Below are 25767 nucleotides of genomic sequence, written 5' to 3' on the forward strand. Positions count from 1 at the left end.
TAATCGCTCTTCTTATGTTCATTAGCTATTAGCAGATTCTTTAATTACCATCATCTTTCCTCATCTTTAGGCAATTGTCATAAAAACCTAGACCTCTTTTATAAATGTTCAGAAAGAGACAATGTGTGAATTGTAGTGAATGAATCCTTTTATTACAGAATAAGCTTTACTCAGCATTTTGGTTGGTGATACATAAGTAACACGCCATAATTGAAGATTGCAAATGATTATCTTTCAGCCTACTAAATAAATTTCTGTCCGAGCCCCAAAATGAGTGTGCTGTGCTTTTTAGTGAAGAAAACGTATGTGTACCGTGTTCTATTACTTTAACTTTGTCTTCTCTTATATTTTCTTGGTGGTAAAAATCACTTGGGAGGGCACGTATTTCAGAAAACCACATTGTGGAGTTTCACCCCAGGTATATTTTTTAGTGTTTCAAATGCTGGATTGTGAGTTTCTATAGGATTTTCCCATACGAGCAAGGAACTTAAATTGTAATTAAATTGATGGGATGAAAGGATGTTACTAATAATGTTTATATACTACTTTCTACTTTCCATAAACAAACAGTGGCTGGTTTCTTAGCTGGCATCAGATTTCAGTACAGGCCTCAAAATTGGTTAATGCTGGGGCTTGTCACAAATCTTGAGTGTCAGAAGTCCTCAGTGGGGATCGTAGAGCTGGAGTCTGAAGACCCTTTATTGCCATCTACTGATGCTTGTTGACTACTGCATGGGATTTCTAGTGGGCGGGAAAATAGTTCAGGATGCCTTTTCTGTTGGTCACCCTTTAAATCAAGCAGATCTCTGTTAGCAGGCTTGCTGTCTGAGAGGCAGAGGATACGGGAAGCCAAAGCCTACTTCGTATCATTCATTGCAGGACTAGCTTTCACATGTGCTGATGGAGCTTAGACTCTGACACACCTTACATCTCCATCTAGACTGTTTCACATGGGAAGTCTACGGGATTGACCTTTCAGTTACACCCTTAGGATTGTGCTGGGTTTTGCTTTTTGATGAGGGAGAGGTGTAGCATTGACTGTAGGATGTAATTTCTTCATGTTTCTTCTCTTCTCTTCTCTTCTTTTTGAAAGAAGGAAGTAAAACACAATTCTTGCCTCCCAGAATCATTCCCTCTCCTTATCCAACCACCATCTTTGCCAGGATTTGAGATTTCTGGCACTTCACAATTTTTATTGAGTAAACTAATTGAGAAACTGCTGGGTTTTTTGTTGGAATGGTATTTTTTTTAAAATTGGCAATCCCACCTTGAGAGAATGGAAAGGCAGATTAACATTTAAACCAGCTCTTCTAGGCTTTAAAACCAAATGTGCTTTAGATAATTTTTTCACACTTTGTAACTGTAATAACATATTGGGAATTCCTTTGGCCAGGTCCTTAACTTCCATATGCTGTTCTTCTGACTCTTGTTACCTTTTATTTTGCTCTCTTGCTGTAAGATAAGAGTTTTCGCTTAAGATTGACTCGGAACTGACAGTGTGTGTGGAGAAGACCTTTTATGGCTCTTCTATCCTGGGTTTGGAGTTGGAGTTTTGATAAGAAGAAGGTTGTGCTGCCTGGGGGAGGCGAAGTAGGCAGCTTTCCATAGGTGGTAAACTCAAACACATGTGACATTTGTGACTGACAGAACAAAGGAGCTTTGTTGCAGCTCTAATTGTTGATTAACGATGATCCCTCTCAAATTTGACATGGTTGCTTTCTAGAACACAAAAGAAGTCAATGTCAGATACTTCCTTGATCATGACAGAATCATGATTTCCAGGCAGCCTTGGTTCTTTGACATTGCAAGATGACGCAGAAAATTTAAAAAAAAAAAAAAAAGCCCAACCATAATTGCATAATTTTTAGTTAATTGAATCAAAAGCTGTGCCGCGTATTACTTGTTACACTGTCTGTGTGGTATTCCCCATCCACCCGGGATTTATGTGCCCCAGTAATGTTTTGCTTGGTAAGAAGCTGCACGTAGTGTAGCTGTTTAGTGCTCTCAGTGACTTTGATATTCCTCCCTCCTTTCTCTCCCCTTAATGTTTTCCCTCTGAATAGAAGAAAAATAAAGGCTCACCATTCTCTTTGATGCCTGATTTCCAGTGCCTGAGTTCTAAGGTAGTGCAGTCTGTGAGCAATTGGAACATCTTCCTGAGCCAGTGCTAGCCTTCTCTTTGGGCTGGCTTTTTTTCATTCATAAAGCTGATGAATATATTTATAAGTAGTTAGGTTAAAGTTCCTAAGGATGTCTCGGGGTTCTGAAGGATGTTAATGTTTCTCTAGATGTGTGAATTATTCTTAATTAGAACTATTAAGTCTTAAGGAAGCTGGGTATAGAGAGTATTGTTACTATTTAATAGTTTAAGGGAATTAAGGGACAACTTTTGCAATTGTGCCATTTCTAAAAAAAAATTATGAAGATTTACAAGAATTTTCCACCTCCATCTTCTAAAGTGCCAGAAAGTAAGTATACTTATCACAAAATCTAAAAGTTATAGATTTGTTGTTTTGCCTGACAAGGTGTAGTTAGGAAGTTGGTTCTGGGAACCTGTAGCTTAGCAACACAGACATTTTGGTGATTTAAGGTTCTGATTTCCCACTGCGCACAGGCGAAAGATCAGTATGTCTCATCTTGAATCATGAAAATTGTATATCCAAAGGAATTATTACAAGAATTACTGTATGTAGGTTTTATAGATGAAGTCAGAGAAAATTGGACCTAGAGGGAGAGATAGTTTTCTCCTTTTCATAGTCCCCTATACTTCTTTTAAAAAAATTAGTAAATAGATGCCCAACTTGCTCTAGAGTACAGGTTAGTTGGACTAAAACCAAGGTTTTGTGATGCACTGTTCTTTTCCTTGTTACCTCTGTGACCAAGCAAAGTTTCATAAGGATTCATTTTGAGGATTGAACCAAAAAAAGTTCTTTTAGGTAAATCCTGTTAATAACAAACTTCTACTGAAAATAAATACCCCAGTAATCTAATTAAGACAAAGGGTGCCAATATTTAATATCCTGTAGTTTTTAGCATAAACTCTATTTTATCTGTTTACATAGAAAGCCAGAAGTGAGGCCTCTGAATCGATATGAGATCTCCAGAAAGACCAGGTAACAGGCATTCTGTGGCACAAAACTCTTCCCCTGGAGCCAGCTGACCTCACTTTTCTGTGATATTCATTGAGTGATATCTGTACAACTTGATAAGCAGATTATTACAGCTATGGAGGAGGGTGGGGCACGAACAGAGCATGGTGTAGTACATTCCCAGTGCGGCTGGCTGGAGAGTTCAGTATGAGTTGGTCTCTGCTTAGCCTCTGAGTTCACTTGAGGATGTGTTTATTTTCTCCTTACTATACAGGATGTTTACAACCATCTTGTGTGGTTTTTCTGCAATTGCACTTGCATTTGAATTTGGTGGGCAGCTTGCCCTGGGTAGGGGATACCCCCTGCTCTACCCCCCACAATTTCCAGGGTGCTCGTGTGTGCACACACACACATGGGCATACTCTTACTTCTTTGAGTAGCTGCCAGGTTTTTAGTGTGTGTGTCTGGGGGTGGAATAGAGTGGGTAATTATTTGGGGGATGGAGACACAGGAAATTTTTTTTTTTTTTTGAATAGGTCTTTCAGCAAGTTGGCAAAGCTTCAGGGCCTGGTCCCACACCGGTACAAAGAGCTCAGCCTTGCCGGTCATTTTGCATTTGCCAGACACAATATGTGTTATTTTTTGAATGAACAGACCCTGCCCTCCCACCCATTCTTTTTGCTTCTTGTTTAGAATTTAGATGTAATCTAAATAATTGGATTTATCAGCTTATAGTTTTAATATTGGAAAACTGAGTTAATAAAACGATGTTTTGGCTTGCACATCCTAACAAGGGACCAGCTGGGCATTTCTTTAAATCGCCTAGACCCTCTTGATTCTGCTCTCCCCATCCTAATTGTATGCATACACTGTGTATTATTCAGATTTGTAAACTATCAGAAATCCTGGACAGAAATGGAATTTAATTAACCTAGAAATTGCTTTTGTGCCATATTGAGGGCTGCCCTAGAGATCGAGTGCAGAGATAGCAGTAAGCTGGTTAACTCTGTCCTGTAGATAACCCCAGGGGAATAGCGCCACCCTCTGGTGAGGTTTCTGATAGTAGACTGCCTGGGAAGCTTCTAAATGAACGATTTGAGGAGGTTGGGGAGGGGACACACAGAGGGTATTTTTATCAAACCAAAATTGGCGTAGGACTTTGTCAGCTCATCGTTGAAGTTTCTTTCTTTCTTTTTTTTTTTTTTTCTTTAAGATTTTATTTATTTATCTTTAGAGGGGAAGGAGAGAAGGAGAGAAACATCAATGTACGGTTGCCTTTCATGCACCCCTTGCTGGGACCTGGCCTGCAGGGAACCAGCCTGCAACCCAGGCATGTGCCCTGACTGGGAATTGAACTGCGATTCTCTGGTTCACAGACCTGTGCTTAATCCACTGAGCTACACCAGCCAGGGCTGAAGTTTCTTTTTTTTTTTATAAGCATTGCCTTGCAGTTTACTTGCTAACTTTCAGATACCAATGTTTATTTGGGTATGTTTCTTGGCTCCTGTAGCAGTGCTGCACATTTTTTAAAAAACCTAAATAAATATGAAATTTTTCTTCATTGATTTTTAGAGGAAGAGGGAGAGGTTCCACTTAGTTATGCATTGGAGATTGAACCCACAACCTTGTTGTATTGAGACAGTGCTCTAACCAACCCAGTTAGTTACCCGGCCAGGGTAATAGGAAAGCATTTGAAGGTTTTGCGGGGTAAAACTTTTAAGTGATCCAGCAAAATAATTTCTGGCTGTCGGCCATGCTAACTAACCCTAAATGAGAGGAGCTCAGGAGAAGAAGAATGCCTTCTTCTGTGTGTCTGAGGTAGTGGAAGAGATCCTTAGGAGGGGCGGGTGCTGAAACGTGGAGGGGCAGTAGGCCAGGACACACACCTGATCTTTCAGCATCTCCTCACCGATGCCAAAGGGAGAATGCAGGAATCAAACTAGTAATCTTTGGACATGTTGTCCTCAGTATTGGGCATCTTGCTGCTTTCTGCTTGGTCACAGGACACCATCTTTCCAGTCTCTCTTCCCCTATCTCTAGCTCAGCCCACAGCTTGGGAGTGTTGGGGAAGGCAGAACTGGGACAGACACAGAGAAGGGCAAAGGGGGGCTTACTTCCTCAACCGAGAGCTGGAGGCTGATCCCATTAGCCAGGGTGGCTGCACAATTCTCCCTTTGTCAGCCAACTCTTATACATCAATCAGGGTACAGCTTAGCCGTGACCTCCTTAAGGGAGCTTTCCTCAATCTTCTGGTTGATGACTGCTGCCTCCTCCTTCAGCAAGGCCACCAGACTACACACAGTGGGGGTTCCTTCTCTGTGGGTGGTAGTCCCTGTAACTTTGGGCTCGATGGGTATCCCAGTTGCTTTTGGATGAGGTTTTCCATCTACTGGACCACCAAGACCTAAAAAATTGTAGTTGCTGGGCTTGATTCCGGGCCCTGCTACCACCCCTTCACCAAACTTGTACACACTTTTCTTTACTCAACTTTCCTGGACCTGCATACTGGGCCAGGGGAATCTGATTCTTAATGAAACTGAATGCCAGCTGACCTTTGGGTAGACTTACACTGGGATGGCTGGTAACTTTCCTTGGGGCAGAACTCCAACATCTTTTCCTCTTTTGTTGCTGTTGGGTCTGTTTCAGATGTATGCAGATCTCCCTGGCAGTTCTAGATTGTCATTCAGTCTGCCCCTCTGCTCAGAGACTTTCGTGTGTTGAATTGTGTAATTCCTAAAGAATGAATGATGAATTGTATTGTTTATAAATGGCACAGCAGTGTAGTGTCCTGCTCTTCCTTCTCAGTGCTTGTGGGGGGCTTGTCCTTGTTACACAGTAACAAGTCTACACAGAAATAGGTCATAAAGCGGAGACTGCAATAGAGCCTACTGTTTGGGGACCACAGAGTGTAAGGAATGGAATTGGGGTTAAACGGTAGGTCATGGGGGACATTGAGTTTAGGACAGTTGGTGTCTCTGGGAATTTTAACAGGGAAGTGGAGGAAGTGACCTCCCTAAGAAGTAATAAGCCTGAATGTTCCTCTTTTGGATGATGAGAAGTAGTCAGCCATGGCAAGATAAAGGAGGAGAGCATTCCAGGTGCAAAGAGGAATATTGAATAAGCAAGTTTCCCTCTGTCTGTTGCCTCTACCTTTGGGCATTTATTTCTACTTGGAAGGGCATTCTGTGGGATCAGATCAGTAAATTGATTTCATTTCAACCCATTTTTTACTTCCTTCTGGGACATTTTAGTTTGTGACATTCACACCAGTATAGCTGAATTTATTTTTATTTAATTGTTTTTTGGTTATGCCTAAATTGCCATGGGCAATTGCCTTAGGCTTCTGGACCTAGGAGTTTCTAGAAGGGGGGCACCCAAGACGGTTTTGCCCATGACAAGGCTGTGTGCCTCACCTCCCACTTGGATGCAGCATGGTGTGGCAGAGAAAACTCCAACCTGAGGACCCAAGGTTTGGCTGGTCTTACCTGTTCTGCCATCCGTGCTGTGTAGCTCTTCTCTGAGTTGATTCCATCTATGCAGCAAGGGTAATGTTAAGATCCCTTAAAAAATGAAGGCCATTTGCTTTTAAACATTTGTCTCAAACACCAAACAAATAGAGACTGTATCCATATTCTCTGAGCTGGCTCTTTGCATTTTTAACTCACACGCAGGCATTTACACAATGGAAGGTAAGTGACGATAGTGATTTGATCTGAAATCTCTTCTGTCCCTCACCTCTACTGCCCCCAACCCTAGATTTTTATACACTGTAAATACACTGTTACCCTCAATATATTTATACATAAATATATTTATTTTTCCTTCATTTGGTTTATGTTTACTTGATCTGTGTAACTTGGCTTGCTGAGAGTTTAACTGGTTTCATTAACCCTAGGATACATAAGAGTTCATAGAATGGAGGGGGTTTCTGTAGGGAAAACTTCTTCCTTGATCAGTAAACTTCAAACATGGAAGTGAATTGTGCTGTAGTTGATTCTTCTGTCATTTGCAGGAGAGATAAACACCCTCTGTATTGTCTGTTCCACCATTTCTGCATATGATTACCAGCGGCCACCCTGGTTTAACTCAAGGCTGAAAGGCTTTGGAGGTCCCACATGCTGTTTTTCCCTTAACCCCAGGAGCTTGTACTTCCCCCTGATGACTCTGAACCTCCTTAGTTCAAACAGTATTTTCATTTAGAATGCTTTCACTCTAGGAATGGAAGGTGGTGTTTTTTGGTTAAAATGCCAGTCAGCTGATGGAAGGGGGTGAGTGCAGTGATCCCTGCAGTAGGTGGGTGTGCCACCTTGCTTGCTCACTTGTGCCTGGAGGCGATCAGGTTGAGTGCAGGTGTTCCCAGAGCCCCACCTCCCTCTTCAGCCTGTGGCAAGGCCTGCCTGCCCCTGATCTCGCCTGCTTGCCCCTCAGCTCAGCCCCCAACATCTCCAGAGGCTGCTTTTCTGGTTCTTCAGTACATCTACACTCCACCCCACCCCTTTTTAAAAAACTGATTTAAGATAACGTACATTCACTTCCTTGTGTTAGACATTCTAGAATGAATCACCTGTCCCCCAAACATATCTGTGTGGCTAAGTGCATACTCCATGGAATTGGCCTGTAAGTGGTGTCATTCAAACTCTTTTGTTGTGTGGGACCAGCAAAGCAAAGTCAACACCTCTGTAATCCTCCTGGGACTGCAGGTTGAAAAGCCAGACCACAGACCTGCCCTTTTTGCAAAGTATGGATTCTTTTGGCTCTGAAAAAAGATATTGGTTTGTCTTGTTCTTTTGTTCCTGCTTTCATCTGGGTCACACAAATACTTAAATCACTTGGGAGCTTGGCTTAATACTCTGAGGGGTAATTTATTTTACTGCCACTTTTTAATCTGTGGTTGCCTTATTTTTCATAGTCTCACTGAGAAAGTCATCAGGCAAAAAGTGCCTTTTATTTGAACACTGGTAGGAGCAGTTTATCTTTGAGGCTCTGAAATTGTAAAATATCTCACCGTGTCCGGCTCTGTCATCTGCGCCTTGACTGTGTTTGTTTTTTATTATGGCTCTGCCGTCTTTTCATAATGTGTGGCATTTGTTGCTGCTGACTTTTGAAAGAGCAATAAGCACAGAACATCCTGCTCCCATGCAGGCAGGATTTCTGTAAAATCCTTCACCACTCAGAGTGTGCTATGTCCGTTTAAATGAAGATGTACAGATATAAAATTACCAATTTAAAAAAGTTTTTAGTAGAATGAAATTATCCAGGTTTTCTTTTAACTGGGAAGGATAGGTGATGGAGAGGAGGGGTGCTGCTGGAGGAGGAAGGAAGGCAGTTCTTTTGGGGTCAGTCCACCTGCGAGTGGCACCATGTTGCAGGGCTGAGGCTGTTGGAACAAAGCTGAGTGTTCTAGTCTTGTGCTTCCTCTGAAGCGGTACCATTTCAGGTGTGGGCTACAGAAATTGAGAGCAAGCTTTTTAGAGACTTAAAGTATTTGACAGAGTGATTTTATATCTGTTGAATCTAATAATAAATTTTGGCTTGTATTTTTTGAAAATTCCACCCCCCTCACCTGCCAGTCTGTCTCAAATCGAAAAAATGATTATAAAACTATCCATTTCCAAAAGGTAGAAATTTAAAAAGGAAAGATTGACTCAGAACTGGTCCTCATGTCAGGTAGATTGAGATGCACCACTGCAAAGTCACAATCCCACTTGCTTCTCCCCCAGGTCTGAACTTCCACTACCCGCCTCTGCAGATCACTGCTTTGGGCTTAGTGGCTTCCTCAGCACACCCTGAAGGTCTGTCCCATCATACACAGGCAGTCAGTTGCAAAAAAGCTCTTTGTTCTTTATTCTCATTTATAAGATTTGAGGAATTGTTAAACTTGTTGAGCTTTCTGTCTATACCTTGTTAAGGTGGCTATTTCACTTTGGTTGTTCTTGATTCTGAAGTGCTTTTATATGCTGTGAGGTTTGCAGATTTTTAAGGACTGAAGGTTGCTGAGTCATGCATCATGGTCATGCTGTCTCCCCTTGATTGAGTGTAAGTTTGCAAAGGGAATGTGATCTGTACCGTAGTGCTTTGGGTGGGTGGTAGGAGAGGCAAGAGTAGTAGAGACTGGTCAGGACTTAAGGGTTGTTAAAATCAAAGGCGTTACTTTTTACAAAGGAGAATGAATGAATATCTTGGTTTAGTGTTTTATTGAATACTGGAAAGTTAGTTTAAAATTTTAAGTATTTTTGAGTGTCAGCAGGTTAATGTACTATTTTTTTTAATTTTATTTATCTTTAAAAGGGAAGAGAAGGAGAGAAACATCAATGTATGGTTGCTTCTGGTGCATCCCCTGCTGGGAACTGGCCCCTGCTGGGAACTGGCCTGCAACCCAGGCATGTGCCCTGACGGGGAATCGAACCACAATCTTTTGGTTCACAGGCCCATGCTCAATCCACTGAGCTACATCAGCTAGGGCTAATGTACTATTTTTAATCCCAACAATAGTTCCGGGAAAACGTACTTGCTTGTGCTTTACAAATATATCAGATTTCCTTTTATTTCTTATGTAGTAACTCAAAGCAACATTGAACCGAGCTGGCATTATCAGTCCCACGTGGTGATTGACTCCGAATGGGGATTCTGACCAGATCTAGATAAAGCCCTGTGCTTGTTGGGCTGCTGCTTGGTTCTGTTTGTGGCCCCCCCCCCCCCCCCCCCGCCCCAGCTTTCTTGAGCAGGGCCTGATAGACAGTTTAAAGTGGTCTCAGAGGTACCTACTTCCGTTGATGAATTGAGAGCCTTACTGTGAAAGAAAGAGCTATTATGAGACAATTTATGATAAATGTCAGGTTAGTTACACATAAAGGAAAAATATGTTAGGATATGTATAGGGAAAGGGAAATTAACTATCAGCTCTGATGTCAGCTTGGTGTTAGGAAAAATGGAAAAAACCATTCCAAGACCCGTTAGTATCCAACTTGGTAGAAAGGTGTATGTCTTAAATTAAGATACTGTAAATGAGCCCTGACTGGTGTGGCTCAGTGGGTTGGGTGACGTCCTGCAAACTGAAAGACCACCAGTTCCATTCCCGGACAGGGCAGGCCCTGGGTAGCTGGCCAGCTCCCCAGTTGGGGGCGTGCAAGAGGCAACTGATCAGTGTTTCTCTCCCTCCTTCCCTTCCTCTTTCTGTAAAGATAAATACATAAAATCTTTAAGAAAGATTTTGTAATTGAAAGATGTCAGTTAAGGAACTCTAAACTGGGGTTTGTGGACACTGAATGGATCAGTCAGAAGTCATTATCTGGGTGGGATTGTAATGAGAAAGAGGCCTGCAAGGCAGATTAAGGCCAGTTGTTTTGAATTTCTGACTAAGGGGATTGAGTTTACCCTGTGTAAACACAGGGCAATCCATAGTATGGTGGGTAAGGAAGAGTTTTGGGTAGACTAGGGAGATACATATTTTTTTCTGTTACAAGCTTTACTGTGGCGAACTTATGTGGCCGATTGGAGCCAGAAGTGATCAGAAGTGGGGTACAAGACAGGGTCAGTGATGGATGGACAGCAGCGGTGCACTGGGTGGGAGGACTCAGTATGGAGGGCACTGTGTGTTTGTGACATACCACGTTAGCAAATAAAGTGCTGTGTGACGGTGGCAGGGTGATTTGCGTTTCCTCAGCACTGTGGGCTAAATTTATTCCTAAACCAATGATCCCATGTCAAATACCACACATAGGTTTTGAAATGCATAGGCACACAAGTGGTCTGTTCACAGGCATGTGCTGGTGCATACACACTCATGGCACATATTTTATATCCGTGTGTAAAACACAGCCCTTTAACCAAATTTGCTGCCCTTTAAAGCAGGCCTATCAAAGATATAGAACCTTAATTAGAAAGAATTTGCTTGAAATAAGGTGTTTTCCCCCTTTTGTTGCATAATTTTATTGCTGCATGTAGCTCTATACCCTTTGATCTCTGCTTAATTTGTTTTTAATTTTCTTCTTTTACAGGCCCAGGCTGCAAGCACAAAGGAAGTTTGCTCAATCTCAGCCGAATAGTCCCAGCACAACTCCGGTAAAGATAGTGGAGCCATTGCTACCCCCTCCAGCTACTCAAATTTCTGACCTCTCTAAAAGGAAGCCTAAGACAGAAGATTTTCTTACCTTTCTCTGCCTTCGAGGTAAGACTGTATTACCAGTTAGTTTGAAGGGAACACCTGGTTGAAAGAAAAAGGAATATGCCACATACAGCAGTAGATGTTAGCTCGGTCTCCGCTGCATGCTTCTTTCAGTTCCCTGAGGTAGAGTTTAAAGTGAGAAATCCCACTGAGAGGGTGCTTGCGTCTTTATATTTCTCCTTCTGTTTTCATGTCGCTCTTAATTTCTAAGTATAGTTAATAGTGGAAATAAATGGTTGATATATGTCAACAGGGGCAATTAACAGTGCAAGGTGAGTATGAAGTTTTGTAATAAAAGATGGGTTTGGATTTACATGTCTGTGTTTGGGAAAGTTTACCACAGGAACTAAGTTTTCTAACAGTTGTGAGGGAAGAACACAAACGGATTGGCAGAGAGGGTGAGGAGCCTCTTAATGATAGAGAGGAGCTGTAGATAGCCATGAACTTGGAGAGTTCCCTTGGTGAGGTTAGTTGAGAGAAGGTGAACAGAAGGTAGAGGCTCTTTGTGGTCGGTCATTGGCTTGATGTTCAGGTTTATGCACTTAAAAAAAAAACCAATCTGAAGTTAAGTTATAGGTACAGTGCACAGAACTTTTTCCTAAACTACTTGAGAGAAAATGTTCACTTGATAACCCCCCCTTTCCCTCCTCAACACATTAGTATATCTGTATTTTTTAAAATAAGGATAATCTATAACCAACAAAATTAGGACATTCACAATGATATATGAGGGGACGTCCCTGAAAACCCCGGGATTATCTTCTGGAGGGTGGAACCCTAGTAGTACAGGTTTCCCCATCAGTTAAGTGTTCTAGGAACCCACCTGTATCAGTTTACTATCTGGCTTTGTTGTGAGAGGCTACGTTTGGCTTCAGTGAAAAAAATTTTTAAAGACTTTTTTTTAACACGTTTGCCTGTTTCATTGTGGTGGTTTATGAGTGCACCTGCCCACACCGTGCTGAGTGTTCAGCAGTTTTTGACCCAAAACGGCTTGATCCCCACACCCCACCTTCGCTACTCACCTGGTCTACTTTTTTTTTTGTTTACATGCATGAAAAAAGTCCCCGAAGGGAAATGTTTAGCTGATGTAGAAGAGGTGAAACTAAAAATGACAGAAACACTAAAAGTGGTCAACATCGATTTGTTAAAAAACTGTTTTGAGCAGTAGAAATGAACATCTTGGTAGGTGTATTGCATCGAATGAAGAGTACTTTAAAAGTGACTGAAGTTTAAACATGTGAGAATAAATGCATGATTTTTTTTATTAATACATTCTGTTTTTGGGGGGTCTCCCTCATGAGTCACTCCCCTGAAATGGAATTGTGTTGTGTTTTCATTTTCGTACTCTGGTTTTCCAGTATCACATGAATACCTGTTCCATTTTGCAAATGTCTTATCATTTATCTAATTTTGTATTTATGTTCAGATGTATTTCTCACTTTTTAATGTCAACTGCTAATGATGCCTCTCTTCATCTACATCTTTGCCTCCTCCAAAGTCTTTACAGAAGTTGACAGTTGGGAATCTGATTACCACTATAATACCTGCGTTCTAATTATGGTTTTTCCACTTGGTGTGGATTGCAAACCAAATAGAGCTTGTCAGGGCTCCCAACTTTATGTTCAGCTTGAAGGAGTCCAGTCACTTCATCACCCTTGGGTGACAGTGGGCACTGTTAGGAGTAAAGAAGGCAGTTTTTAATAAGCTCACTATTTATAGGAAAAATGGCTAGAATCAAATCAGAGACTTGGAAGTGGTATTTGTTGCCAAGGATTATAGATCATTCTTTTCTCCACTCCCCAATTATCACCTGGAGTCATGTTGGTGCTTATTTGGAAGACAGAAGAGAATAAATTCGAAAGGAGGGGAAAGACGTTGGGAAGGACACCAAACCAGCCCAAGACCAGTCTCCCCCACGACTCTGTTCAGTCTCGCCAAGGAAACCTTGGGTGGGGGGAAACTCCCTGCACCATTTATAAAACTGGGATTAGTGTAGATATGTAAACACCCGAGCCAGTCAGTCATTCAAGGATTAAAAAGCTTTAGAGATTTAAAAAATCTGTTTTAAGGCACTCAGAGACCTTTTGCCTAAGTCTGGCAAGGCTCTCTCCTTTCCTATTATGACCTAAAATTTCTAAAGGGAAGGAGAATGGAAAGATAGGGCAGCAGGGCCTGAAGTGTTTGCCCGAAAGTGTATTTATCTTCAAATAGCTGCTTTGAAGGGGGTCCACATGTCTCTTGCCAGAGGCATAATTAGTATCTTTCACTGATACATGGAGAGAAATGGCAGAAGGGGGTATGTGCCATGTAAATTCATACCATCACTCTATTTTCTGTTACCAGTCTTGTTATTCTTAATGAGCTCTGTCATCTTCTCTTTGTTCTGACTATGTTTATTAGCAGATTGAAAAGCTTAATACAGTAGAACAGTGGCAGGATAAATGATTCTTTTATTTACATTTTTTCTTTTTATGGGGCCCTGCAAACAAGGTGGATTCCCAAAGGGGATTTCTGAAATGTACACACACACCTACACACAATTCGTTCTTCTGACCTTGGGTGTTATAATTCCTCATTGCTGGATGGAGAAAGTTTTTTTTTGAGGAGAGGGTTGAGTTCAGCCTTTGTGAAGCAGTGCTCTTTCTGTTTGGGGACTGCCTGCCTTTTGTTCGCAAGTCTTAGAGACTCTTCAGCGATCAGCTGTCATTCAATTGCTAATTAATTCAGCAGGCTCATGTTGAATCTTTTTTATATGCTAGACACCTAGAAAACAGATTGGAAACAAGAGAGTGGTATCTGAGTGGTAGGTTGAAGAAACCATAACAATAAACCTGAAAACACCAGGGTGGAGGTGTGCTCCTTACCAGCAGGAAGCAAGTGACACAGTGCTCAGGGCTGCCTGGGGTGGCTGCAGAGAGGAGTGACACTGAGCAGGCTTTGTAGAAAGGGAGTGGGACTTGGAAGCAGTTCTGCAGAAACTGCAACAAGGCTTGGATTCGTGCTGGAGTGTGTGGCTTGGAGCGCCCCAAGTTAAAACCAGGAAGTTAGATGGGTTGGATTCTGTGGGCTCTGGGCTAAATATGAGGGCCTGACTTAGGTTCTTCAGCTGAGAGGTGATGCAGTATAACCTTTGTTTAGTAAGATGATCTGGCAGCTCAGTGGAAAAAGGGGTGAGGGTACAGGAAGGCCGTCCCACTGGGGTTATTGTAGGAATGCAGACAAGAGTTACCCCATTTGTAAGATGGGCAGACAGTGTCTGTGATACACAGTTGCTGTGGAGTCAAGCTAAAGCCAATGGGTGTGAAACAGGCCCAGATGGCGCCTGCAGTGGCTGTCCCAGTACGCTCACTCACTGTTGCCCAGTGTGCTTCGTCAGACACACAGCAAAGGGGAGAGGGTTTGATTTGATGTTTAGGAGGAACAGTCTAAAAAGCCTGCTGAATAGACTGCAGGTACCAGAAGAATGGCATTTTCTCTTGAGTGGCTTTGCTGGCAAGAAGCACATATTTTGATAAGAGTACTGGCTTCGGATATTGAGGATGATAAATTCTAAGTAGGGCAAATGCAAAAGCCTGGGATGATTTAGAGGTCACAAAATGAAAGGGGATTAACCTGCTAGAAAGCAATTAAGTAATCCTCCAATTGCAGGGAACACTATGGTGCTAATAATGAACTTCCTTGAGCAAAACAGGAATCCTTTCTATTATATGAACTCTTTGGGGAGGAAGGCACAGGGTCAGAGTGGTGGTATACACAGCTTTTTTTGATGGATCCTTCTGAGTAGTGTTGCATCTTAATTTTTGAGAATGGTAACAGTGAAAGTTTGCTTCAAAATGGTGTTCCCACTGCCCTGAGGGTTTCAGTGACCTTTTTTCCAAATCAAACCAGCCTTATGTTCCTCCTATGCTTGGTTTTTCAATAGAGTTTGTGTAACTTGGCTGAGTTCTGCTGAGCAAGCGATTTATTTGCCAGGATAGTTTATCAGGCCAGTGAAGAAATATGAAACCATGGAATTCTTAAGTGCAGAGGAGGGGCAGGATGGATCCCTTTTAATTGTTCTGTGACCTTCATGACTATTAAGGCTCCAAGACATTGTGCTCAGATGATTGGGCCCAGCCAACTGGCCTCTGACCAGGCTGTGCCCTCCTGGGAGATAAAGCGGGTCCCCCTTCCCTGACAGTGGCCGCTGACATAGGCTCCCAGTCATCTCTGGCTTTCTGCCTACTTTATAGAGATTCCCTAAGTAGCTTTTTCAGTCCTTTCTGAAATCCATGTAGAGAAGGTAGATGAAATAAAACTTTAAGTAGGGATAGTCCTGTTCTGTTTGCTGAGCATCTTACTGGCTGCTGAGGTGTTGTTATTCTGTGCTAAATAAACTTTAGTAACAGCACTAAAGTTACTGGTATCCCTGTCCTAAAGACCAGGTGACCTTTCCCATAGTGTTTAGGTTCCTGCAGTGACATGTGGACACTGCGTGCTGAAGAGAGCACAGCCTTCGGTGTTCAGAGAAGGGCTCTGTGGTCTGGATGACGATACTTTGCTTCTTATTCCAGTTCTAAACTTGAAGGGTGAAAGTCACATAGGTTGAACTCCTCAAGGCTTCTGTGTGGTATGATGTGTGCATTCATTTGAGATAAAGAGATCCACAGACCCCACTGTATTGGATTAGCCGTGTATTTGTTTGTGTATGTTTTAAGCCACATGTATAGACAATGAAGTGGAGAAGATTGTAAGGGAATAATTCAGCTGCTAATTAAAAGATACTTAGTCTCATTGCTGTTGGCCAGCTCGGCATGGCGGGTGACATTGTTGGAAGGGAAGGTTGTTTGTTCTCATCACTGTGTCTGTCATGTTAGGGCTCTTGGAGGTAGAGCCCATGCCCTGATGAGGGGAAGTTCCTAAATGTGGGGTCAGACAGACACAGCTGGGAGCACCTGGGCGCAAGTCGGTGCCGCGTGCTGTGACTGAAGAGAGGAGGAGTGCTGAGGAAGAGACTGGCCACACGGTGAGATGGTTGTCACTTCGTTCCTTGTTTTTCTTTAAAAAAGGCTTACTCAGCTGAAGGTTTCTAACTCTTCCATCTCATTGCTCCCACACTTACTCCCAAGTTTCAGAAATTTTAACTGCTGAATTCATTTTGCATTTCCACACCTCCCTGGGTTCTTGCCATCAGCCTGCTTATTTTCCCATTTAGGAAGGCAGATAGGAAGCAATTTGTCTCCTTTCTTAGCTGTGTAAAGTGACCGTCTGAATTTAGAAATAAGAGTTTTTGTCACTGAAGCCATATATGGCCTAATAATATCACTTAAGTGTGAGTTGCTTATGGTACTTTTGTGTATGTTGCCTCCCAGCTTTTAGGGTCATCACAGTATGCTCAATGTACAGTAAAGTAAACTGAATCCCAGGAGACAAGCAATCCTGACTGACTAGCTGACACTTTTTCCTAGATTTTTGGGTTCCGTGTGGAGTCCTTTTCAATGATTGGTGTTGCTTTTTGACACTCATGCAGAAAAAGAAGTTGCAAACCTGGGATGGGTGGGTCTCATCCATCCTGGGCAGCTCCCCATCCCGGGCAGCTCCTTTTCCCATAAAGAATAGGGGTTTCCTGTGGATTGAGCTCGGGCCTGCGGACCAGACAATCGTGGTTCGATTCTCAGTCAGGGCACATGCCTGGGTTGCAGGCCAGTTCCCAGCAGGGGATGCGCAAAGGGCAACCATACATTGATGTTTCTCTGCCTCTGTCTTTCCCTTCCCCTCTAAAGATAAATAAATAAATTAAAAAAAAAAAAAAGAATAGGGGTTTCCTTTGTGTTTGGCCTTTGGCCTGGAGGGCTGGCTGTTCCCCAAAGCCCTGCTGTATATATTCCTGGTGGTACCAGAAATGACTTTAGCTGGACTTTTTAAAATTTGTGTTGTGATTTTTATTATTACCTTTTCTTTAAGGCAAGAGATACTTATTTTCTGTTGCAGTGGAGAATGAAGTCACTTAAGTCATGAGCGGAAATTTCATTGAAGAAAACTAAAAGCCCATGATTATCTGGATAAGGCAGATGACTTTGGGGTGTATGGAAGTGGGTGAAATTTGGGAAATCTGTGGTAAATTCTTCTCTCGGAAGTTGTAAAGGCCAACCTGGGAATGATGGGGAGATTGCCGTCTGTGTGTGATGGCTGTCATTCTGTTTGCACGAGTGTGCAGGGTGAGTGACGTCTGGTCTGTTTGGGTCACTGGTGCCCGAGCGTGCCCAGTACACTCCGAGTCAGATTAACGAACTCAGGCATAGTTGCATCCGATTTTTTTCTGTGACTCTAGTTTCAGTGAATGGAGCTTTCCTGTCCTCTAACTTAGGAAATTAGTAACAACTAATAACTATGCCTTTCTCCCCCAACACAGTCCCTCCCAGTTCACATTGAAGTCCTGTTTTTTCAGTTTATTGTGGTAGTAGGGGCTGAATGCTTCTCATTCTGTTTGTGTGTCCTAAACATCAGCCACGAAAGTGCCAACCCGGTGGGCCAGCCCAGAGTTTAGTAGGTCAGGCTACAAGGATTTGACTCCCCAGCTAAATGACAGTGTGAAGGGAATCCCTTCAGGGCCTTTCCAAAATAGCGCTGAGCTATGTTTAGCTTGTTGAGGTGAAGAACTGGTTGGGGGAGGGAAGATAATTGGAAGGAGGGTTGTATGTGTACATGATTCATGGAGGAGAATCCAATTTTATAGAAACCGCAGCCCAAATTAGAGAAAGCAAGCTTTTGGATTAAGATGATTCCTGTTGTGGTTGTAACATACCACAGTTTGATTTTTGTCCAGATGAAAACATTTGGTTTTCACTTCAGTAAATATTGTGGAGACATTGCCAGCTAATTCTGAAAAGTAATGAAATACAGCTTTGGCAAAGCGCTGATGCGCTCTCTACTCCCGATTCCACTTATCTGATCCAAGTTCAGATTTTTTCCTCACATTTGCTAATGCACTTGAATAATCAGGAGAGAAAGTCTGCCTGTAATTTTATTTATTTATTTATTTATTTTTTAAAAGATTTTATTTATTTATCTGTAGAGGGGAAGGGAAGGGGAGAGAGAGAGAAACATCAATGTATGGTTGCCTTTGTGCATCCCCTGCTGGGAACTGGCCTGCAGGGAACCGGCCTGCAACCCCGGTATGTGCCTTGACTGGGAATCGAATCGCGATTGTCTGGTTTGCAGGTCCGCGCTCAATCCACTGAGCTACACCAGCCAGGGCTTTGCCTGTAATTTTAATAGAAAACTGTATACTAGATACTTTTATGATTTATTGGGTATACCCCTCCTCCTAACCCACGCATCCTTAAACTTCTTAAGATACTTTTCCTTAATGAATTCCCTGAAACTACAGAGTTTGTAAAGGAGATATGTCATGGGATTCTTGTTGTCAGCCTTTCTTGCTGTCATGAACCAGGCTTGTACCTTGTTTCATCCTCAACAGGGAGAGTCTACCTTGAGAACAGCAGGGCAAGGCTCAGAGGCCTGCTCAACCCTTTCTGAGACCCCCTTGTTTTCACATCTTAGGTGGTGTTTTGGCAGCAGGTGATAGGTGAGCCCTGCTGTGGAGAGGGAAGGTCGTTTTTTTAAGGAGGCGTTTTCAGTTTGCGAATCACCCTGCTTCCAGCTTTCTTAGGCTGGTGACTTTTATCCCTGAAACTACGTTCTCCTTTTCCTGAGCGCTGGACCCACAGTGAGCTTTTCAAATGTTTGCCTCACCTGATAATTTGGAAGAAAGAAATTTCCCTAATAAATTTTTTAGAGATGAAGTTTTACCCTTATGTGCTAGCATCTGTAAGTTACAAACTATTTTTAATGAAAAACATACATTTGTATTTTCAGATACTAAATATTAAATTTCCGTTGACTTAGCATCCATATGATTATGTAATATTACCATTCATCCATTCTATGTGGAATGTGGGATAATTTTCACCGGTGATAAATAGTCCACACTTATGTGCTGTTAGGGTCTTAAAATATCCTTTCCTTTGTATGCATGTCTAGCAGATTCTACCTCCTTTAAACTTATTTAAAAATTAGATGACTGAGCTTTTATCTAAGCTAGGAAGAAATAAAATGCCATATGAATGTGGTAACTAGGTTTGGCTTCTCAAGTGCCTTTGGTTTTTCTTTATATATTTGACATTGTTTTATATTTATTTTCTAGGTACTAGCATTACAACACATTACAACGGTCAATGTTTCTCTGTCACCTTGATTGTGAAATAAGAGGTGATCTTACAGGTTTTGTCTCAATGAGAAAGAAAGAAGCTGACTTCCGCCAAGATGGAGGCATAGGTGGATGTGCCGTGCCTTCTCACACAACCAAGATTAGAGAAAACTAAATATTAGCAACAGAAAACACAGCCAGAACACGGAAAATTGAACTTTTCGGAAGTCCGTTAACAACAAATTCTTCAGCCTGACCGGTAAGGGGCAAAACCAGCGGCTGGCGGAGCGGGATTGCACAGGAGGACTCGGTCAGACAGACTCAGGCCCGCGGAATCCAGGCGCAGGGTCGGACCTAGTGAGCGACCGAGTGAGTGACCAGGCGAGTGACCGCGGGGGAGACAGCAGGGCAGCGGGGCTGCGTGTTGACTGAGGTCGCGCATTTGTGCGCGGGTGGACAGGCGAGGGAGTGGGCGGTTGGACGGGCTGGCAGGTCCTCACGGCAAGCGGCAGTGGAGGGCGCCGCCATTTCCCTGCTCTGACCCCACCTCCACATACAGCGTCATAACCCAGCGACTCTGAGTGGCCCGGCCCAGGTGAACCACCTAAGGCACTGCTCCTCCGCACCCAGCTGTGAGAAGCGGCAGAGGGGGTCGCCATTTCCCCGCTCTGGCCACGCCCCCACATACAGCGTCACAACCCAGCGACCTGGGAATCCAAGGTGCCGCTTCTCACACTTAAAGGGCCCGAACAGACCAAGAATGGCGCAGGAGGATCTCAGAGCCCCAGAGCCAATAAATCTAAGCAATGAAAGAAATAGCAAAACTCACAGACGCACAATTTAAAACATTGGTGATCAGGATCCTCACAGAACTGGTTGATTATACCGACAAATTAGACAAATATATGAAGGCGAAACTAATTGAAATGAATGGAATTGCACAGGACACCAATAGCAATGAAAAGGAAACTGGGACTCAAATCAATGGAGTGGACCAGAAGAAAGCAAATAATGGCCAAACAGAAAAGAGTCAAGAAGCAAGAATTCAAAGAAATGAGGAGAGTCTTAGGAACCTCCAGGACATCTTTAAACGCTCCAACATCCGAATTATAGGGGTACCAGAAGGGGGAAAGGCACAGCCACCAGTGAAAAACTTTATAATAAAGGAGAATTTCCACAATCTGGCAAAGGAAATAGACTTCCAGGAAATCCAGGAAGCTCAGAGAGTCCCAAAGAAGTTGGACCCAAGAAGGAACACACCAAGGCACATCATCATTACATTAGCCAAAATTAAAATGAAGGAGAGAATCCTAGAAGCAGCAAGAGCTAAGGGGACAGTCACCTATAAAGGAGTCCCCATCAGACTGTCAGCGGATTTCTCAAAAGAGACCTTACAGGCAAGAAGGGGCTGGAAAGAGGTATTCCAAGTCATGAAATCCAAAGACCTACAACCAAGATTGCTCTATCCAGCAAAACTTTCATTTAAAATGGAAGGACAGATAAAGTGCTTCGCAGATAAGATCAAATTCAAGGAGTTCATCATCACCAAGCCCTTATTATATGAAATGTTAAAGGGACTTATCTAAGAAAAAGAAGTTAAAGAAACATGAACAGTGAAAGGACAACAAACTCACAGTTATTAACAACCACACCTAAAACGAAAGCAAACTAAAAGGACAGCTAGATCAGGAGTGGAAACATAGAAATGAAGATCTCAAGGAGGGTTAGCAACAGGGGAGTGGGAGGAGGAGAAGGGGGGAGAAGGTACAGAAAATAAGTAGCATAGACAGTAGATAGAAAATAGATGGGGGGCAAGAATAGCATGGGAAATATAGAATCTAAAGGACTTGAGACACATGGTCATAAACTAAAGGGGGGTAATGGTGGGGTTGAGGGGTAGGGTGGAGGGGAATAAAGGGGGAATAGAACAACTGTAACAGCATAATCAATAAAAAAATTAAAAAAAATAAAAAAAAAAAAGAAAAGAAAGAAGCTGCTTTTGCAGTGCTGTGGTTCTCCCCGGCCTGGCTGCTAGCTCAGCCTCTCTGCTACTCTACAGACACACATGCTCAGTGGTCTCAGAGGGGCTTAGAGTGGCTGTGTGGCAGAGCTTTGGAACCTGTAGGATCTATTTGCTTCAGTTTGACTACAGGTATGAGGGGTTCATTTAAGTTCTGGCCTGTTTTTCTGCGGAGAAGCTAATAGTTCATCAGGCCACTCCTGGTAGATGGATTATGGATGGGCAGTGGCTTCTCGAATGAAGGAGAGTAAAACCATATCTAGGCAGAGTATTGTTCCTCTATGAATAGCACCTGCCAAAGGGAAGAACAGGTGCCAGCCTAGTATTTGAACAAAGGGCCATTAGTAGGTAACTCGACTCCCCACCTGAAGTTCTTTATTACTGAGCAGTGATCTTTCTCCTCCACTTATCCCAAGTTTTCCTTCCCTTTATTGTCTTAGCCTCACCATTCCTCACCTGGTTTAAGAATGCTGCATTCTGGTTCTTTCTTTGTTGGTGCTTTACCTTTAGGTCCAGACCAACATGTCAATCACCTAAATAGAACCCAGATCTCCTTTTAGTGGAAGGCAGTCTGCTTTTGTTCCCTGTGCCCCCATACTGAGAAGAAATTGTGTTCTTTCTGACTAGGGAGCCAGTTCCATCAGAAAGACTTTGTATTTTTCTAAGTTTAGGTAGAAGAGCAAATTCCTGTTTTTTACTGGTCATTTGTCTCATTTTATTTTGTTGATTAAAAAAAACTTTATTGATCTTAGAAAGGAAGGTGAGAGAGAGGGGAGGAGAGAGAGACATTTGTTGTTCTGCTTATTTATGCATTCATTGGTTGCTTCTTGTATGTGGCCTGCCTGGGATTGAACCTTGAAACCTTTGTGTGTCAGGACGATTCTCTAACCAACTGACCTACTTGGTCATGGCTTGTCTCCTATTTTACATTTCTCTTGTATTAGCCTCTGTCCTTCTTTTAGAATACCTACCTGCTTGCTTCTGCTTATTTGTATTTACTGAGAAGCTGTTAAAACACATCCATTTATAAGATTGACTATTTTCTACTTTTGTTAAAGAAATCACCATGTACACTTTCTTTAGGATATAAACGAAACTTGGATACTGAATTGAGCTTCTAGACATTTTCTCCATTTTAGTTCTTGGGAACATAAACTTAATGTTCTCCTCATTCTCTCCAAATCTTGAGTGTAAGGAATGTCATTGTTGCTTCACTCCGCTTACCCAACGTTTGAGGTTTTAAAATATCCTCATTAGATTCTTTAAGTGGAAGTTACTTTCCTGTCTCTTTCTCATGTATTCCATGTCAATTTTCCCCGATCCTGATTCTCTTGGAACACATTATTTTTATGAATCTTACTTCCCCCTGTTTTCACATTACTGCCAAATGGCGTCCATTGCAGAGTTGATTGCATTTTCTGCTGAGGGGACGAGGGGAAGGCTGGAGGGGTGGTGTGTGTCTCACTTCCTGAAAGGCATGCCTTAACCCCACTTGCCTCCAACAGATGGCAGAGTCGGCTGCACAAGTTACTTCAGGGTCTGCACTAGAACCTGCTCTTTTTGACACTGACCCAGCTTTCTGATTTCACCCACTAGTCATGGACGTTTTGATCTGGAAGGAATTGGAAGAGATTATGTGACTTGTCCTGTTTCATTTTACCAAAGAGGGAAATTTAACCACTGAGTTTGTAACTTCCAAGTGCTGAAGCTCCCACTGTGTCTGTCTGATAGCATATAACGTGTTCCTCATGTCATGTTACATGCTAGGATGAGTGCGGCCTGTGGTTAGATTTCTTGTTCTCACTCAGAAGGAGTTCTGAGTGAATAAAAAAAAGGTCCCCCGGTTTTTTCTGAAGTCCTTGTACAGTGGGAGTCAGGGAGGAAGGGTCCGGCAGCACTGGTGTGTTACCTGTGCAGGTGGGGATGGGCCATGGCTCGTCTTTCCTAATCACAATCTCATGCTGATTGTAAGACCACTTAGAAAAAGAATAATGAACGTGTTCCAGTGGAAGTATGGCTAGGTACTTCAGGTACTTCCTTTCTTTTTTTTAAACTTCCTTTCTCTTATTTGATTAAATGACTTCCTTCGAAGTCTGTGTCAGTTTTAATAACCTTTTTTTTTGTTGTTGAAAACCTGCTTCTAATTGAAACGATCAAAGGGGAGGGGAAAAAATCCACAACACTGGAAATGGCTTCTGTCAGACTGTATCACATTCCATTACCCACTGAGGAGGGTCTATTCATTACTCATTCATTCATTCATTTTTGCCACATACATCCTTTTGGATTTTCACTTATCCCAGTGGTAAGACCCACATAACTTTTGGGTTTTGAATATTGGTAGGTCATGATGACAGCAGAAGGGAAGGGCACTGGAGGTACCTGTTTTGTTGCATTTCTGCAAGATGGGTTCTTGGTTTGCCACTTCAGCTTCCTGCTGCTGTTCATTCATTCCCATCTTCTGGTTAGAGCAAGTTGTTCTGAATTTGGACAGGAATGGTTTTGACCACTACTTTTGCAGTGTGAGATCTCCATTTGGGAAGGAGAATAAACTGGTTACTTACACCTTTATTGGTGTGACTGGAGCTCATTCACAGTAAAGTGGGCAAGAGAAGAAATGAGTTTCACATATTTATTACTTCTGCTACTTGGCAGTAGCTCTCTCCAAAATATTTTATAGGAAGGAAGATTGAAGTTGTTGCGAGCAATAACACAGAATGGTCTCTTGTCTTTAACACTGTGGATAGATGTTTTTATTTTATGTATTTATTTTTTGTTTTGTTTTCTTGCTCAGTTTAGTCTTTAGTGGTTATTCCCTCACCTCTGGAACTGTTTAGATGAAATTTAAAACTTGCTGTTATGTTTGGTGAATGACATCCTGCCCATGCCAGGGGATGCAGATGGAGGAGATTTCCTGTGGGAGTTTGAAAAATAAATTAGAAATGGCAATCGCGAGTCATAGTTTGTTCTGTCTGCTCAGTCATGAGGATTTAGGTTTGTAACTTAGTAGATGTCTCTGTCTGTAGTGCTCCTTCTGCAAGGGGCGAGCATCCAGGCCTGTGCTTATGAGCCCTCTTTCTCAAACCTCACAGGTTCTCCTGCGCTGCCCAACAGCATGGTCTATTTTGGAAGTTCTCAGGACGAGGAGGACGTTGAGGAGGAAGATGATGAGACAGAAGATGTCAAAACAGCCACCAACAACGCTTCATCTTCATGCCAGTCAACCCCCAGGAAAGGAAAAACCCACAAGCACGTTCACAATGGGCACGGTAGGTTCATTGTTGATTTTTTTTTTTAAGATTTTATTTACTTATTTTTAGAGAAGAGGGGAAGAGAGGGGGAAAAAGAGGGAGAGAAATATCAATGTGTGGTTGTTTCTCACGCACCCCATACTGCGGACCTGGCCTGCAACCCAGGCGTGTGTCCTGACTGGGAATTGAAACAGCGACCCTTTGGTTCACAGGCTGGCAGTCAATCCACTGAACCACGCTAGCCAGGGCTCATTGTTGCTTTTTAATTTCAAAAGAAAAAAAGATGAAATCCAAAGCTTTGGGTGAGAGAGCTAGAACAGATCATCTGTGGAGAAGGTGAAGGTGGTGGTGAAGGTGGTCATGGCTGATAGCTTGTTAGTAGTAAACCTAGTTCTGTGTACTTCTCTAAGTGCAGAACACTGTAAGGGCAAAGAGGTTAGTATAATAGCACAGTCATTGAACAGTTATGAACAGTCAAACCTATTCTAGATGAATAGATTGTTAAGATGAATATAGATATTGGTATGTTGTGGAGATGATGATAAATTTCATAAGACCTCTAGGTACTAGGAATCCGAAGAGATGCTATCAAATCAGGAGTGGTTAAAAAGGTTTAATGAAGAAAGTTTTATGATCAAGTTATTATTATGATTTCAGCAGGTGGAGCTAGTGTAGAAAGGAAACCCTTATTCCGGATACAAAATCAGGTAAATGCATGTGTATTATGAACTAGGCTTTTTTCCGGGGTGCTGTATATGGTGTAGGAGGAGGAGTGGGATAAAAGATCGGAAATCAGAGAGAGGAAACTTTAAGCTGGCTTAAGTGGAAAGAAGTCAGTGGTTTTCTAACAGGAAAGTGACTTAATTGGAGATATATTCAGAAAAGATTAAGCTAGGATCAATCATGAGGATTAAATAGAGGGAAATTAAGAAAAGGAAACACATTGGAAGGCTGTAATTGTAGGCAATTACCTGATCAAAGTTGGTCATGGCAATATAAATAACAGGGATATCAGCACAGAAATGAGATGATACAGAGAAATACGGCACGGGTGG

At 42.4% G+C, this 25767-nt stretch overlaps 1 protein-coding gene across 4 annotated transcripts in view; it reads left to right on the forward strand.

Moving 5' to 3' along the window:
• The window catches only part of JARID2 (jumonji and AT-rich interaction domain containing 2), a 256922-nt gene that overhangs the window by 185294 nt on the left and 45861 nt on the right, over positions 1-25767 (forward strand). For all 4 annotated transcript variants that reach the window (XM_053668213.1, XM_037147926.2, XM_037147928.2 and 1 more), the window contains 2 exons: positions 11087-11256; positions 24554-24730. In XM_053668213.1, the coding sequence (XP_053524188.1) occupies positions 11087-11256; positions 24554-24730 (347 nt within the window). The remainder of the gene's footprint in view (positions 1-11086; positions 11257-24553; positions 24731-25767) is intronic.

This window comes from Artibeus jamaicensis, unplaced genomic scaffold (assembly GCF_021234435.1).
Source record: "Artibeus jamaicensis isolate MK-2021 breed Jamaican fruit bat unplaced genomic scaffold, CSHL_Jam_final contig_482, whole genome shotgun sequence".
NCBI classification, from domain to species: domain Eukaryota; kingdom Metazoa; phylum Chordata; class Mammalia; order Chiroptera; family Phyllostomidae; genus Artibeus; species Artibeus jamaicensis.